Source organism: Artemia sp. Qi Xiang Cuo, chromosome 13 (genome assembly GCF_049724085.1).
Source record: "Artemia sp. Qi Xiang Cuo chromosome 13, ASM4972408v1, whole genome shotgun sequence".
Lineage (NCBI taxonomy): Eukaryota > Metazoa > Arthropoda > Branchiopoda > Anostraca > Artemiidae > Artemia > Artemia sp. Qi Xiang Cuo.
Window position 1 is genome coordinate 14,386,299 of NC_142806.1, and position 16,495 is coordinate 14,402,793.

The following is a 16,495-nucleotide window of genomic DNA, read 5'->3' on the forward strand; positions in this document are numbered from 1 at the left end:
GGGTTGTAACTTTTGTGCATGGGTTTTGATAATGGCGATTTCCATGATGTAGCTTCCATATCGATTTGACACCATCGTCTGTTCGTCATCGTCACCACCGTATGTTTTGAAATTCCCATAAATTTTATTTCGCAATACCATCTACCATTAACATTACCATTTACCAATGATATTACCATTAAGATTACTATTTACCATTATTATTGAAATTTACCAGTAAGATTACAATTAAGATTACCATTTCCCATTAAGATTACTATTTACCATTAAGATTACCATTTACCACTAAGATTACCATTTACTATCAAGATTACCATTTACCGTCAAGATTACCATTTACTATTAAAATTACCATTCAGATTACCATTTACTACTTACCCTGAAGAATAATTGAAATCATAGTTACCATTCCTAAATTAGGTTTCAGGTGTAATTTTTCTCATTTAATGAAACAAAAAGTGTTTTTCAATTTTTGCGTACTATAGGCCGTGGTTCGATCTTTATTAGGCTGCACCTATCGCTGCAACCTAGTAAAGATGTAAAAAAAAAATTGATCTTTCCATAGAGAAATTATCACAATGCTACTACTACCGCCGCTTATCCCTATTTGAACTTAAACTTTTACTTACTGCTGCTAATAACTCACTGCAGTATCAAGCCGCCTGAGACCAACACAGCTACGTACGCTCTTCCTCCATCTCAATCTATTCAAAGTACCCTTTAAATCCTCCCAGGGTGATCCAATTTCCCTTAAATCTTTCTTTACTACCTCCACCCACCCCATTTGGGGACGACTGGCTTTTCGGTCTGCCCTAGATTTTTGGCTGACAAGGACAAAATTCGGCCATCTCTGATCCTTCATCCACAGAGCGTGTCCTAGCCATCTCAACTTTTCTCACATTATGGCTCTAGGAAATTAGATTGAGCCACATTTTTGTGCAGATTTTGCCATGTACTTAATGTCTGCGGCGCAAGGGTGTGTTTTAATTACATTGCCAGTAGTGATGAGGGACGGTAATGGAATTAATGGCGTGGAGAGAGTTTTACAAGTTCATTCACTAGAGGTCTTGAATTCGTTGTTTTGCGAATTTCTGTTTGTTTGGTATAGTCTACTGTCGACACTTCTCAAAGGGCACTAGATTAAGCTTTTTTTTTATACAGAAATAAGGTCGTTGAAGCAAGGATGCTAGGACTGTTTTAATTTTTTTTTTTTTTTTTTTTTTTTTTTTTTTTGTTAATTTTCGTACTTTAATGTAAGTTTCTTCTATATTTGCATTTGTATTATGCTGAGGATGGCCCTTGGACATAGGGTCGAAAAGTTCATTTAAAGTTTGGAACTCCACTGTCTTGCGGGAAAAAATCCCTATTATTCTCCTTATTATTTGTTATTTATGAGCTTTTTTATACTTACAAACCTGTTTTAATGTTATTTTCAGAGAAAATTAACAAATTTGAAATTGGCCGCAGACAAAAGGAGAAGAAGAAATCATCTTCAATGACCTCATACACTCCTAGCTTAAAAGAACTTAGTGTGCAACTGATGCGAGTTAATGAAGAACTTGATGAAATATCGAGCAATAGTGTCCTTCAAAAAGATAACAAAAAGAAAGGTAAGGTAGGGTATAACACAGTCGTAGGGTATAGGTAGGGTGTAAGACAGGTTGGGTAAACTACCAAGGATAGTGAAAATAAAACCCGATTGTTTGAACTGTTTATTGGGAAACTTACTCAACTATTTGTATCCTAAAAAAATAGGAGACATTAGTAATACAACGGTTAATAAAAAAATACTTTTATATGCTGTTATGCATTTTTGCCATAGCGGGTGCCAAATTAAAAAAAGTTGATTTGCGTGGCAAATCAACAAAAAATAGGTTAAAAACATATGACCTGAAAGGTCTTAATAAAATTTAGTGTTTTTTTTGAAGGTAGAGTGTTATCTGGGAACTTGCAGATTGTTAATGTTTAAATTTTTTCTCGACGAAGGTGTTGTCAAATTTAACTAAATAGCTGTGATTGTTTATTTTCATGCTTTAACGTGGCAGCTTTAAAATAATTTTGTAAACTGCAGTTGTCTGCCATTACAAAAGAGAAGAAAAGCGAGAATGGAGTTTTATAAGACCGGCGAAAATACTGGGTGTAACAAAACGGATATTTCGAAAGGACAACCGCCTCTCTTCTTCAGCGATATAAGAAAAAGTTAGAAGGATACACGTTCACCCTAACTGAACAAAAATCAGAGCGGAACAAACCGTATAAAAACAAACAAAACAGAAAGCAAACATAGAATCCAAACGACGCAAAGAACCATAAAAGTAATAAACAAATTGAGTAAAAAATTAGCACAATCAAAATTTAAAAGCCAAAAATCCTAATTCCAAAATCATGCTACTCACCCAAAATCTGGCCAAATGTTGTACCGTACTGAAAACATCGTAATTTTAAAACCAGCCAAAAGAAAAATCTTCAAAAATGACAGTATTCAGGTTTAAACCTAAGATAAGGCTTGCCATCCCTAGTGATTTATCACTATTTCTAGTGATTTTTGTATAGTGCCAAAAATATTTCACTAAATAAGCACATAAATCACTAGGTTATTGAAAAATCACTAAACCAACCAAAAATTACTAAAATCTAGTGATTTTTTCCACTGGGAGGCAACCCTGCCGAAGATGGTCCAGAGAGCATAATATGTTTTTATTTTTATGTCCATTTGTATTTAAAAAAGAAATGGTACAATATATTGGTAAGTCCGAAGAGATATCAACGAGGCAAATCTAGATCTTGACAAGATTTTGAGAAATAGCGTGAATTAAAAAGAAAAGAAAAATTACAAGTATAAAATTGAGAATCCAAGGAAATATCTCTACTTGTATCAACGTTTGCCTGTCCAGTGCATCAAAGCTGCAGAGAAACACCGTACAGTCCGATTACTTACAAGAGAAAATACTCTACACTGAATGCTTGTGGAGCAACTATGTTAGACGCTGCACCTACATTTGGATAGGTCTTCCAAGGGAGGTTATACTTTAAACCAGAGGCGTCCTTACTGGTGCGAGGAGCCTTTTTCAGCCGACACTACGCGTGGCCTAACGTCATGGTCCTAATGTAGCGGGAGCATTAATAATGTAGCTTCCAGTAGGAGCGGTAACAATGTGACTCCTAGGGTTCAGCGGGAACGTTATGGTTTTGACTAGACGGCAGATAATAACCGCGCAACGACGAAGGATGCTGCATGCGTTCTATCGCTTATAAGTTATTCTTCGCGCTGAAATTGAGGGGGTTGCGCCGCGGCATCTTGCGTTATAAAAAATGAATGTATTAAGCGTGTAAAAAAGCTGTCATGTTGCAGTACAACAAAAGTAAATTATAAAGTAAACTCAGTTAATTTAGCATTAGAAAGGCAGATGCAGAAACGTTCTATAATGTTAACTTACGACGGGAAACTTCAGCATAAAAACTTTGTTACGCGCATAATGTTATTATTTTTTCACAATGCTAAATATTACTGCATCGTTAACATATTTGGCCCTGTTACCGCGGCACTACTGGCCATCTCCAAAGGCCGACACTGCTTTAAACTCCGCTGTTGATTCCTTAGAAAGGAAGTTAAGCAGAAACAACTCTAATGAGAAAAATTAGGTAAATTGTTTACTTTTAGTATATTAGGCCCTAAGATTTTAGTAGTATGGTGCCATAAACTAATAATGGAAAAAATAGTCATAGTCAAAAATATTTAATCATAGAAAAAAAAAAAAATAATAATAGAAAAAATCATAGAGGAATAAATAGTGCATATTGTTAGGTAGAATGTCTGTTGATGTTTTGAAAAGAAAGATCAACCGATTCAACTATATTAGCCTGATGCCATAAATTAAGTATAGAAAAAAATAGAAAAAATATTAAAAAAATCAGTCATGAAAAAAAAATCATAGAAATAAAAAATGTGCATGTGATTAGATAAAATGTCTATTTATCCCTTTAAAAAGAACGTCAACCGACTCAACTATAGCAGCCTGATTCCATAAATTCAGCATAGAAAAAAAAGAAGAATTTTTAAAAAATACTCAAAATATAATCATAAGAAAAATCATTGAAAAAAATAATGCATGTTATTAGATAGAATGTGTGTTAATTCCTTTAAAAGGAAGTTCAATAGATACAACTCTAAGAAGAAAAAAACAAGTAAATTATTGACTAGTGGTTTATCAGGCCCTAAGTTTTCAGCGGCCTGGCGCCTTTAAAAGGGCTTAATGTTATCAAGTCTTAAAGGAAAATAAGTTAAATACATTGGTAAGTCTGAAAAAATATCGATGAGATAAATGAAAACATCCTTCAAAAGATAATAAAAAGAAAGGTATCCCTAGCAAGTCTTTAAAAATGGAGTGAAATATTGGTAAATCTGGTGAAATGTGGATGAGATAAATGAAATACTTAACGAGATTTTGAACAATAGATTGCTTCAAAAAGAATAACAAAAGAAAGGAAAGGCATATTAATGGTAAGTCTTAAAAAGAGGTACGACAAAATATTTGTAAGTCTTTAAAGAAATAAGGTAAGATATTGGGCCTTAAAAATCTTTAAAATAAAGTTTAAATATCAGTAAAACTGAAAAAAGGTAAAATATTGAGCCTCAAAAGTCTCTAAAATAAAATTTAAATATAAGTAAAACTGAAAAATGGTAAAATATTTCGCCTAGGTAAAATATTGAGCCTTAAAAGTCTTTAAAATAAAGTTTTAAATATTGGTAAGATTGAAAAAAGTAAAATGTTAAGCCTTTAAAGTCTTTAAAATAAAGTTTAAATGTTGGTAACACTGAAAAAAAGGTAAAATACTGAGCCTTTTTGAAAGACGGTAAAACTGTTAACTCTTAAAGCTAAAATTCAAATATTGGCAAGTCTTTTAAAGACTAAGGTAATTAAACCTTAATGAAAACAACTTAAACATTTGCGAGTCTTGAAAATAAAGTTGAAGCATTGGTAAGTCTTAAAAAATTGAATTTTTTTTTTAAGTCTTTAAAAAGAAGTTAACAGTAGATTATGTGGAAACCGCTAAATTTTGTCATGAGGTTGATTTTGGGATAGTAGTTATTGCGGGAGGAAAATCAAGGTTGACGATTTTGAAAAAAAAGCCAGTGTTGATGGCGAACCTGTAGGCTAATTATTCTTGTTCAGTTTTGGGAGAGGGGGTGAAACTTCCTAACGCCCTATTTGTATTATTATTATCAATTTTACTCTTTGTTAATTACTAATTAAACTGCCAATTTATTAATTAATATACTATTATTGAGTTGTTAATTTAGCATCAGAAATAAACTTGTTAGTGAATTGTAAGGATTGGCAAGAAACAGGTGAGCCTTTAAAGTCTTCAATGTAAAAATCAAATATCGGTAAGTCTTTTAAAAATTATGGTAATTAAGCCTTAATAAAAATAGTTTAAATGTTTGCGAGTCTTGAAAATAAAGTTTAAGCATTGGAGAGTCTTAAAAAATTGAAATATTATGAAGTCTTAAAAAAGTTAAGGTAAAGAAAAGAGCGTTAGAATACGCAGAAAGCGTTGAAATTTGTCATGAGGTTTATTTTGGGATAGTAAGTATTTGAGAGTAGAATATCTAGGTTGATGATTTTCATAGATGGATGGAAATTCCTGAAAGTACTTGAGACATTTTTTTTTTTTTTTTTTTTTTTTTTAATATATATAATGAAAGAGTTTTGGTGCATATAATGCTCGAATTCATTCATTTTGTGGTTTTGCGAGAGGAGTTAAACTTCTAAATCCTCTGCTCCATCATTATTAGAAAGTAATAAGTGTTATTTAATCGAGTTTAATTAAGTAATAGAAGAATCTGGCTACTGAACTTGGATAGAGTAGCCTATAACTGACGATTTGTCTGAGTCTGGGATAAAATCTTGCAATATAGGCCAGAGTGTTGATGGCAAACCTGTAGGCTAATTATTCTTGTACAGTTTTGGGAGAGGGGGTGAAACTTCCTAACGCCCTATTTATAGTATTATCAATTTAGTCTTATAAATAAAATCTGAACCATTTATGTCGGTAATTTTTTTTATTACCCTTTTATGTTGGTATATTGGTAATATGTGGTTTTTATGTTTAGTTTTAATTCAACACAATCTCAGGTAATATATGTATTTATTAGCAAATGTCCGCGACCAAACCGAGTTTTTACGTCAATGATTTTAACTATTGAAAAAGTAAATTATAAAGGATTGTAAATTATATAAAGTAAGTAAATTATAAAAATTCTTGCAATATATCCAATTGTAGATTAAAGCATTTAGATTCATAATCATACTCACGATTACTTTTTATTTGTTATTTTGTTTGAAAATGCTGTGAAATGAACATTTTCGAAGAAGCAACTATGCAAAATCAATTATTTTATTAAAATTCTAATTTTTTTAGAATTATTTTAGAATTCTAATTTTTTTAGTAATGTTTGGTAGGAGGAAAACTTCGGTTGTTAATTTTTACACAGACATAGAAAGCACAAAAACATTATTTTTGTGCGATTTCGTTTGGGAAAAGGCCAGAGTGTTGATGGCAAACCTGTAGGCTATATATTCTTTTAGAGTTTTGCAAGAGGGGTTGAAACTCCCAAACGTCTGAGTTATAATATTATCAATTTTAGTCTTTTACTAATTACTAATTAAGTTGCCCATTTAGTAATGAGTTTACTATTATTAAGTTATTAATTTAACATCAGAAGTAAACCTATGAGTGAATTGTAAGGGGGTAAGGGGGTAAGAAACAAACTTACAGTCCATTAAAGTTATGATATTATTAATTAATTGTGATATTATTAATTAATTAATTATGATATTTATTAATTGTGCTCCTTTATTAATTACTAACTCATTTGCCAATTTACTAAATAATTTACTATTATTAAGTTATTAATTTAACATTAGAAGTAAACTTATGAGTGCCTGCAATTACTGTCATTCAGGCTTTTGAATAGGTTACAATTTGGAAATTAGTTAACTCTATAGAAAGTTGTTAGAATTGGTCCAGCGGAAGTTAGAACTGAAATAAAATTGCATGTTCATAATGAAATTGAATTTAGCCTGGTGATCTATTTCGTAAATTATCTCCTTGACAAAGCAGAAAGATCGGTGCCTGCGCTATGCAGACCATTGGTCAGAATACGAGAAGAATCATGTTGAGGATTTTAATTTCAATTGGTCCTTCCGCACACGGCGCAAACATTTACCTTGTTGTTTTATCAAATAATAAAGAATAAAGGCAAAAATATTATAAATTGCATTCTATGGAGGATTACGTAAAAATACCCTATGAATTATGTCAGAAATATGTTTTTGGTCAAGATATCAAACAGAATTATTTCCCCTCTTAAATATAGGTCAGGTTGCTTAGGATTTCTACTCTAATTTCATTTTAACATAGTTTAGCTGTTTTGAATTATTAAATAATTTTAATCTGTTGGAACGTTGTCTCGGTGTTTTTTTTTATAGTTAATTCGAAGATTCATTTTGTATTTTTGCTAGTAGTCATAGTTGAAAAGTAGTGACCTTTTGAAGTTTTTTTTTCTTTGACTGTGGTTCAAACAGCCCAACCGTTTAAAAATTGTATCTGAAACTGTGTTTTAGTCATGATCTCAGACAGAGTCATTCCTCCTCCTAAATGAAGGTGGTCAGGCTGCTTAGGATTTTTACTCTAATTTCATTTCAACATAGTTTAACTGTTTTGAATTACTAAAGTAAAAAAAATAATTAGTCAGTTGGAACGTTGTCAGTACGTTTTTTAAGGTTAATTCGAAGATTAAGTTGTATTTTTTTATTATTTTTTTTTATAGCAGTCATAGTTGTAAAGTAATGACTTTTTGAAGTTTTTTTTTTATTTTGGGTTTTAAACTGCCGAAACGTTCAAAAATTGTATCTGAGATCATTAGTCATGATCTCAGACAGAGTGATTCCTCCTCCTAAATGAAGGTGGTCAGGCTGCTTAGGATTTTTACTCTAATTTCATTTCAACATAGTTTAGCTTTTTTAAATTACTAAAGTAAAAAAAAAAATAGTAATTTGGAACTTTGACAGTGCTTTTTTTAAGGTTAATTTGAAAATTAGTTTTTTTTTTTTTTTTTTGGTTTGAAACTACCGAAACATTCAAAAATTGCATCTGAAACGGTATTTCAGTCTGGATCTAAATCAGAATCATTCTTCCCATAAAGATGAGATAGCCTAGAATTCCATTTCTAAAAAAACGCATTGATCAATAAAAAAAAATTAGTTAAGTAAATTGAAAAAAGGAAAAATAAAAATTAGCCAGTTTGAAAAGCGGTAGTGGAATTTTGTATGATAAATTCAAAGATCTAATCATACTTTTTCAAGCGTACATAGTTGAAAATCTGTTTGAAGTTTTTCGTTTGACATTTGGTTTGTCAGACGACAGCAATTTTGAGAGGTTTTGAGAGGTACCAAGTTTGAGAGGTCATTGCAGAAAAACTATAGGCGCTATATTTTTGAATTCAGCATTCAAAACTGCATTGTATAAATTTTTTTAACCCGTAAGTTTTTTTTGAAACATCTAAAAATTGGGAAAACGTTTAATTGTGCACAAATTGAAATTAATATCTATTACTTTTTGTTAAATAAAAAAAAACTATAAAAAAAGTCATTTGGGAAAATGATGGAGCAATTTTTTATGCTGAATTCAAGGATCTAATCACACTTTGTAACAACAAAATTCAAAAGATCATTGCCGATCACGTGTGATTTATGGAGTTTGATATATGGTGACCTGTGGCACATGTGTGATAAGTGTGATATATGACGGGATGTATATACGGGTGATATGTGGTAAAGTGTTCTGATATATCAGAACACTGATATATTTTTGAATTTAGTGATTATAACTACATTGTATAATTTCTTTAATTTTAAACATCTTTTTAAAACGTCTTTTTTTAAAGACGTTTTAAATTTTATACCGCCCCTGGATTGTAATTCTGGATTACGCTTAATTACTTAAAGGCAAGTATGAGCGAAAAACTCGTTTTGAATGAAAAACTCGACGTTTAAAATTAATTTTAAACGTCTTTTTTTAAACATCTAAAAGTTAGAAACACGTGTAACCGCGTAAAAACTGTGAAATGAAAATTTAATTAATTTTTTTTTTTAATATAAGCCATCTTGTTAGAATCGTATTAGGAATAGATAGGCTAGTCCATTAGCCAAATAAAGTTGTGTTGTTTCTCGCCATAATACTAGTAATAATAACAAATTACAACAAAAATGAAAATTCTATTTCATTTCTCAGCTTTGACTTATTTCTATTGTCTTATTGCTATTGACTTATTTCTTAGCGTTTAAAGATTTTTTTTTATCAATCAAGCATTTAATCTTTTTTTTTGTATATTCAGGATGTTCCAGGGAGGATTTGTCTGTTCTTGGTGACCGTATGATTGACTGGTTCAACGTTGTCATGAGTTCTGCCAAAAAGGAAAGAGCGGCTAAAAGAAATAGAAAGAGCAAAGGTATACTTTTTTCCCTTGAGAAAGCTTTAAAGTATAGAATAGTTTCATTAAGCATAGTTTAGAATAAAAATTCCAACTAAATGGCGCTAGTATTTACAACGAAAACAAGAAAAACACGAGACTATAACTTATTAAAGCCTGACATGTAAAAAGGAACGAACGAATTGGCGAAACTGTTTGTTTTTGGAGTAGGCAATTGCAGCCTCACTTTTTTAGCTGACCTTGTGTTTATTTTATTCCTCATAACATGTCGTAGAATCTGTCTATGTTTTTCACTGCTAAGAAGAAATTGGCCAAATTTGCAACTCAATCCCAAACGACGTACTTGAAGGGACGGTAGTTGTTGGACAGATAATGCCGATTCATAACTTACATATGTGTCTGAAAGAATAACTAATAAGGATGTTTTTTGTAGTGACTCAAGTTGATTGCTTAGGTAACTTGTGTAGTTGAATTGAGGCCCATACAGGGCAAGCATTCTCGGGAATTTGTTGGATGTATTTAAGATAAGCCGTCTTATGTTGGGACATAGAAAAATCGAAATGACGTTCTATGATAAGGGTACGCATCGCACCATTTGCCTTTATATTGATTGTACCAACATGAGTAGGCTACTAAGCATAATCTAAACTATAATCAAGGATCTGACAGAAGTTGAATCTCACTTCAACAGTGGGGTTTCTAGTGTACCCCTCCCCCCCGAGAATAAACTATAATTATTATCCCATCTATATCTCATTGCCCCATCTTTATACCATTTATAATTATTTTCATTTATATTATATTATCACATCTATGATTATTTTATTTCTATTCCGTTTTGTTCAATATTCAAAGTGATTGAGTTTAGACAATCCTGAGAGCTTAATTTTTATAATGAAATTCAAAGCCACACCAATATATATATATATGAGGAAATTTCTAGTGTAGGGGTTTCTAGTGTACCCCTCCCCCCCAAGAATAAACTATAATTATTATCCCATCTATATCTCATTTCCTCATCTTTATCCAATTTATAATTATTTTCATTTATATTATATTATCACATCTATGATTATTTTATTTCTATTCCGTTTTGTTCAATATCCAAAGTGATTGAGTTTAGACAATCTTGAGAGCTTAATTTTATAACAAAATTCAAAGCCACACCAATATATATATGAAGGATACACTATTGTATTCGAAAGATACACTATTTTGGGATCCTCTAAAGATGAAGTGGGATAGGAGTAGATATTTGCCTCCAAGGTTGATTTCTTTTCAACCGGAGCTCACGTCGGTTAAGGAAAAACATGTCCTCATGTGAGCAAAGATCGGGCTCACTTCTGTTTAGGATCAAAGTTGAAAGAGTTCGCTCCTCTGGCTGGCAAATTGTATTTAGAATAAATAACTCCTCCCTGTTTATGCCCTGGTAAAATGTACTGTTGTCGTAAATTTCGGTTCGGGTGCTGGATTTCACATCTAGCTAATGAAAAAAATGTCTATATGAGCTAATGTACTGCCATCTGTCCTTTTCGGTAGCCGAATTTCTCGTCTACCTTATTGAAAAAAAGTCTGTATGAGCTAATATTCAGTTTGTTTTTGTCTCCGATCAGAGCTGTAAAGTTCGCTTCTATAAATAACTATTGTATAATAAATAACTGTTATATAATAGTTATATAATAAATAACTATTCCTTGTTTGTGCACCCGTTAAATATACTTTTATCTTGAATTTCGTTTGATAATTGGATATCACGTCAACCTAATGAATGAAAATGCCTGTATAAGCGAATATTGAGTTCAATTTGTTTCGGATCAAAAGTTCGCTCCTCTGGGCAACATATTATATTTAAAGTAAACAACTACTCCCTCTTCATGCAACTACTCCCAATTTTTTTTTTCAAAATATACACCTAAAATAAATACCTTCCGTATTCAGATAGGACATTTTTGAGGAGGAGTTCGGAGAATTTCGCTAAATCAGACAGATCATCCTGATTCCACATAGCCTTGTCGCTTGGCTTTTTTTCCCCGACAATTTTAGCTTTTTCTGTCATTCCCTGTTTTTCATATTAGAAGGACTGAGGTCTAATCTCGTGGAATCATAAGGGGAAACAAAAGCGGAAACTATTACATAGACTGGTATATGCCGTTCAATTTCTTAGAGGGTTGATCTTACATAGAAAAGGCGGTAAAATTAGTAATTTTAGCTAATAAAATGCAAATTAATAGATCCGAATTATCTTTACGAATTGATATCTTTTCACATTTGATAAGCGCGCTATACCGTCTTTTAGCAAAGGGTACATGCTAGTCTCGTATTTTATTTAATATTAATTATTAACAAAAGACTTAACAAAACCGAATCCCCTCCAAATGCCAGGGCTTGATATGAAGGAGGTGTAATCAAATAAATCCAGAAAATCAAAAAGATGAAAAAAATTACGGAAACCTCAGAAGGGATTAAAAAAAACAAAAAAAAAACATAATTACGACACCGTATTCCTCGCTGCCACTAACTTAATACTCAACACTCAACTCTTTCATTAATACACAGCAATTAAAATTAAAGTAGTTGTACATATTTTAAAGAATCAATTCATCAGAACTGTATGAGATGTATATTTAACAAGGAAAATAGAATCCATATTTTTGACCGTTTCTAGCCCTTTAGTATTATGTTTCATATTTCCAAATGAAGGGAAAGACTTAATAGTCTTAGACCGACATGTACATTGGATTATTTTGGAGGGGGGGGGGGGAAGCAGAAAAAATTGGGTAAAAAAATCCCAAAAATTATAGAAAATGTAGTTCCAGGTGGACCCTGAGGGCCCCCTCCCCTACCTGTGTGGGTCCCTGTTTTTTTTTTTTTTTTTTTTTTTAGCTGAAATTTTTAAATGGGAGCAATTAGGTCTTTGAGTGAGGTTTTCTATCAGTCAGAAAAACACCAATACCGCTTTTTTTTAAGTTTTGCAGTGTGAATTGAGTAACTTAATTAAACGTTACTGGTGACGCAGTGAGCGAAAGCCGAGCGTATATTACTTCAAAACAAACTTCTTGTGCCAAAATTAATCCTTAAGCGTGATATTTTGAGGTATTAGAAATTTTATCTTAACTGGTCTAAATGCTGTTTACAGATTAGCTTGAAAGAGTCCTTCCATTTTGAATCATCATAAGTAATTTAGAAATTTTTCCAAATTGCAATTGCAAACATACTTGTGGAGGGTGGGTTGAAAAGGCCTCCCCGTATATGTCCTCTCCCGAAATATCAAGATTTTCTCTATATTTCTTATGTTTTCTATTCAATTTGCATTTTTTACGTTTCTTTCGTGCCCCCCCCCCCCCCCCCAAAAAAAATAAAATAGAATACTATTGTCCAAACGTGCCTAATGTCACACAGTATTTTATCCCCTCCCCCAAGCAATAAAATTATATTTTAAATATATGTCTGATGTCACGCAATATTACATTTGGCTCATAACAAAATACGCAAAAAATGTCAAAAGAATAATGTGTATAGACGCTAATCCAAAAGCTTCATTTGGATAAATAGAAACTTATTTGTGATATTGCTTGGTTTTATGGATTTCAATGGAGTGGGGGCAATTTCAATGTAAGGGGTGGTTTCACAGAACCAAGGAAATCTATTAGAAAAGATTTCCAAGATTTTATTAGAGAGAGACGGGGTTCTAAAGGCAAATCAGGAGAGGGGGCTTACCTTGTTGTGCTCTTCCACTTTCGTTTAATATATTCAATTCCAGCACTAAGAGTGCAGTAGGGGGCAGTAGCTCCTCTTATATTGCGATTGTAAGGTATAATTACTTAACACGAGAGATTAAAAATTAAAGCAGACTGAAATTTCCATGAATGGGAGACCCTCCTCAACTCCACAGTGTTCAGGACTTGCGCTTTAATGAAAGCTAAATAGTAGCTTGTTTAACCAGTTCTGCATGTACCTGCCTTTACTGCTCTATTAATTTACATTCATGCATAATTTCAAGATTAAATAAACTTAAACAAGAATAAAACAAATTGACGAATGTCACAATCAAAGAGTATAGAAAAATTCGTTTCATACTCTTCAAATAAGATTTTATAATCCTTGTCAAGATTACAGTAATTGGTGAAGTAATACCTTTGTTATGCGGCCCACCCCCTAAAAACGATTTGAGCCTCTTACTATGTATCACTCGTGTCTGAATTTCAAGTAATCATGGTAAAGGAATGATTTTGAAGAGCGACAGTTTCGTCCCACCTTTAATCTGGATGGTTGAAATTCAGCCCAGAGTTTTAGCCCTTGCGACTTAAATTGTAATTAAGCATGCATGAGAACTTCGCTTTAGCGTTTACCAATTATGTAAGCTAGATAATTCATGGAAGAAAACATTTTTTTCTGAAAGTGTGCCTATTTGTTGACATTTGAAAGATAATACTGTTTCTATGTGAATTTTTGTTTAAATATAGTAAATTATGATTCTCAATTATTAATTTTTTCTTTTAATCACTTTGTCCATCAGATTATGGATTAGACCCTGATACCCTTTCCTCATGTTTTATCACTTTAAGTTGGGACAACATTGATAAATTGTGTCCCAATACGAGACAAGAAAAATAAATTGGAAAAACAAATCAATTAAGAATTCTAAACCGTAAGGGACGTGCAATTTTCTTTGTATTATTTTTTTTTATCAGTTTTAAAGCTGTAATTTCTGGCTCATTTATTGAATAATTAATATTCAATCATGAATTGTGTCTTCATGGTGGGATGTGAAGCCTATATTTGGCAATATTTTATAGCGGATAACGTTATAGCCCCATATAAACTTACAGTAACAAAAAGGAGTTGTTTTGTGAATGAGTCATTGGAACGGAAAAAATAACACATCATTAGTCATTATCTCACTAAATATAATTGTTTGTGACGCTTGCACTTCCAGTCAGTTATGAATCTGAAACTATTCATGTTTTGTTGTACAGAAATAATACGTTTTTAATAATAAAAAGTAAAACGTAGAAACAGTCTTATATTATTGCCCTAATTAAAATGCCACCCGTTATCATTTTTCATTTCATATTAACTATTATGATATTCAACAGGCACTTAGGCGTCTATATGTTTCCGACCCTCGCAAGAGGGAAAGCGTTTTCTCTCTCTTTTATGCCTGAAATTTGAAGACAAGCAAGTAATTTTCATATAGAAATTGCATATAATCACCAGGTTTCATTAAGAGGTGACGGATTTTACTCGTACTTTTTTAGGTACTTTTAGACTTGTTAGTCTCATGCCTGGTGGACCAAGTTGAATTCTCAAGAAAACTATTTTTTTTGGGGGGGGGGGGGGAAATAAGGGGACATATAATTTTGAGTTTGGGAGAAGGGTCAGCATATTTTTTTTTGTTCCTCACATAAAGTATACATCGCGGCTTGTCTTTCTTCTTTGTGCCTTTCGTCCGATACGCTATTTGGCTAGTTAATGGCAATTGTTCTCTAGATTACAGCGCAGGTTTTTTCTGCGTGACAAAAAAATTTTTATTGATTGAATTATTCAGTTTTTTTTCAATCGAGTTGCCCGTCTGGGTCGTCAGAGGATGACACGGGGTCCTTGGGGTAAATTTATGCCCCTCCTCCCAATCCCATTGCTAACTTTTTAATTTAATATTGCTAGTGGAAATAAAGGTGGAACGTTTGGGTTTTGGAAGCTAGTTTTGCGCGTATCGACATTCTGGCTTCCTTTTAATTACAACTTCGAGTTATATACTGTAGCAATTTTGCTAAATGGGGTACATTTAGTCCATTTGGAGGCTTTTTCTGATGCGGTTGCGCATTAAATGCTTTCGCTGATGCGGTTGCGAGTTGAACTCAAAATCGGGTTCGTATTTTGAGAGAGTGTAACCATCTGACATTTGTTAGGTAGTTCAAACCATCTAATCTACCAAAACTAACGCGATATCACACGGCACTATGGACAAAGACAAGGCACTGACTTGCAACACTATCTAATTTTCTATTAAGTGGAACAAAGAAGTCAACGTTTTATTTGATGTGCTGTTGAATTTCAAGTAGATCTATTTTTACATGATACTTGGAAGCTAACCTAAAAATTAAAAAGTTCCCTCGTGATGTATTCTTAAATTTCAAGTAAATGTCTTTCAAATAGACATATTTTAACACTAGGGAGTTAACCTAAAAAGTAGAAAGTTTCCCCGTGATGTATTGTCGAATTTCAAGTAGATGCGTTTTAAATAGAGATTCATTTTGACATAAGGGAGTTAACCTAAAAAGTAGAAAGTTTCCCCGTGATGTATTGTCGAATTTCAAGTAGATGCGTTTTAAATAGAGATTCATTTTGACATAAGGGAGTTAACCTAAAAAGTAGAAAGTTTCCCCGTGATGTATTGTCGAATTTCAAGTAGATGCTTTTCAACTAGAGACATACATTGACACAAGGGAGTTAACCTAAAAAGTAGAAAGTTTCCCCGTGATGTATTGTTGAATTTCAAGTAGATGCTTTTCAATTAGAGACATTTTGACACAAGGGAGTTAACCTAAAAAGTAGAAAGTTTCCCCGTGATGTATTGTCGTTACCAAAAAATTAGAAAGTACGTGATTTATCGCTGAATTTCAAGTAAATATTTTTTTCAGTTTATTTTCCTTCTACTTGTCCAATAGAAGTTCAGTGGATGCTTGGACATTTGGACTCGAACGGTGACGGTCAATTGTCTTTGAAAGAGCTTTATTCACTGGAACATGATAAATATGAGCCTTGCATTAAACCATTGCTTGACGATTGTGACGCTGATAGGTATGCTTATACATTCATTTCAGAAGGAGGTATTAGCAATTCCTTGTCGTGTTGGGAGTGGTGGTGTAGAAGAGAGGGGTGGGTAAATAGTTCAACCCGTTTAGTAGCAAATGCTTTTTATTGTGTTAATTTAAGTAAGAATAAAAACAGATCTGATGTTTTGAGGTGAAATATGAATGAATATGTTCTCTGGTTCTA

The 16,495-nt window shown here is 32.4% G+C and overlaps 1 protein-coding gene across 1 annotated transcript in view; it reads left to right on the forward strand.

The window, feature by feature from the left end:
• Positions 1-16,495, forward strand: part of Cow (Proteoglycan Cow) — a 110,866-nt gene that overhangs the window by 44,051 nt on the left and 50,320 nt on the right. Inside the window, exons 6-8 of the mRNA XM_089098756.1 lie at positions 1,437-1,610; positions 9,401-9,514; positions 16,138-16,297. Of these exons, the coding sequence (XP_088954882.1) occupies positions 1,437-1,610; positions 9,401-9,514; positions 16,138-16,297 (448 nt within the window). The remainder of the gene's footprint in view (positions 1-1,436; positions 1,611-9,400; positions 9,515-16,137; positions 16,298-16,495) is intronic.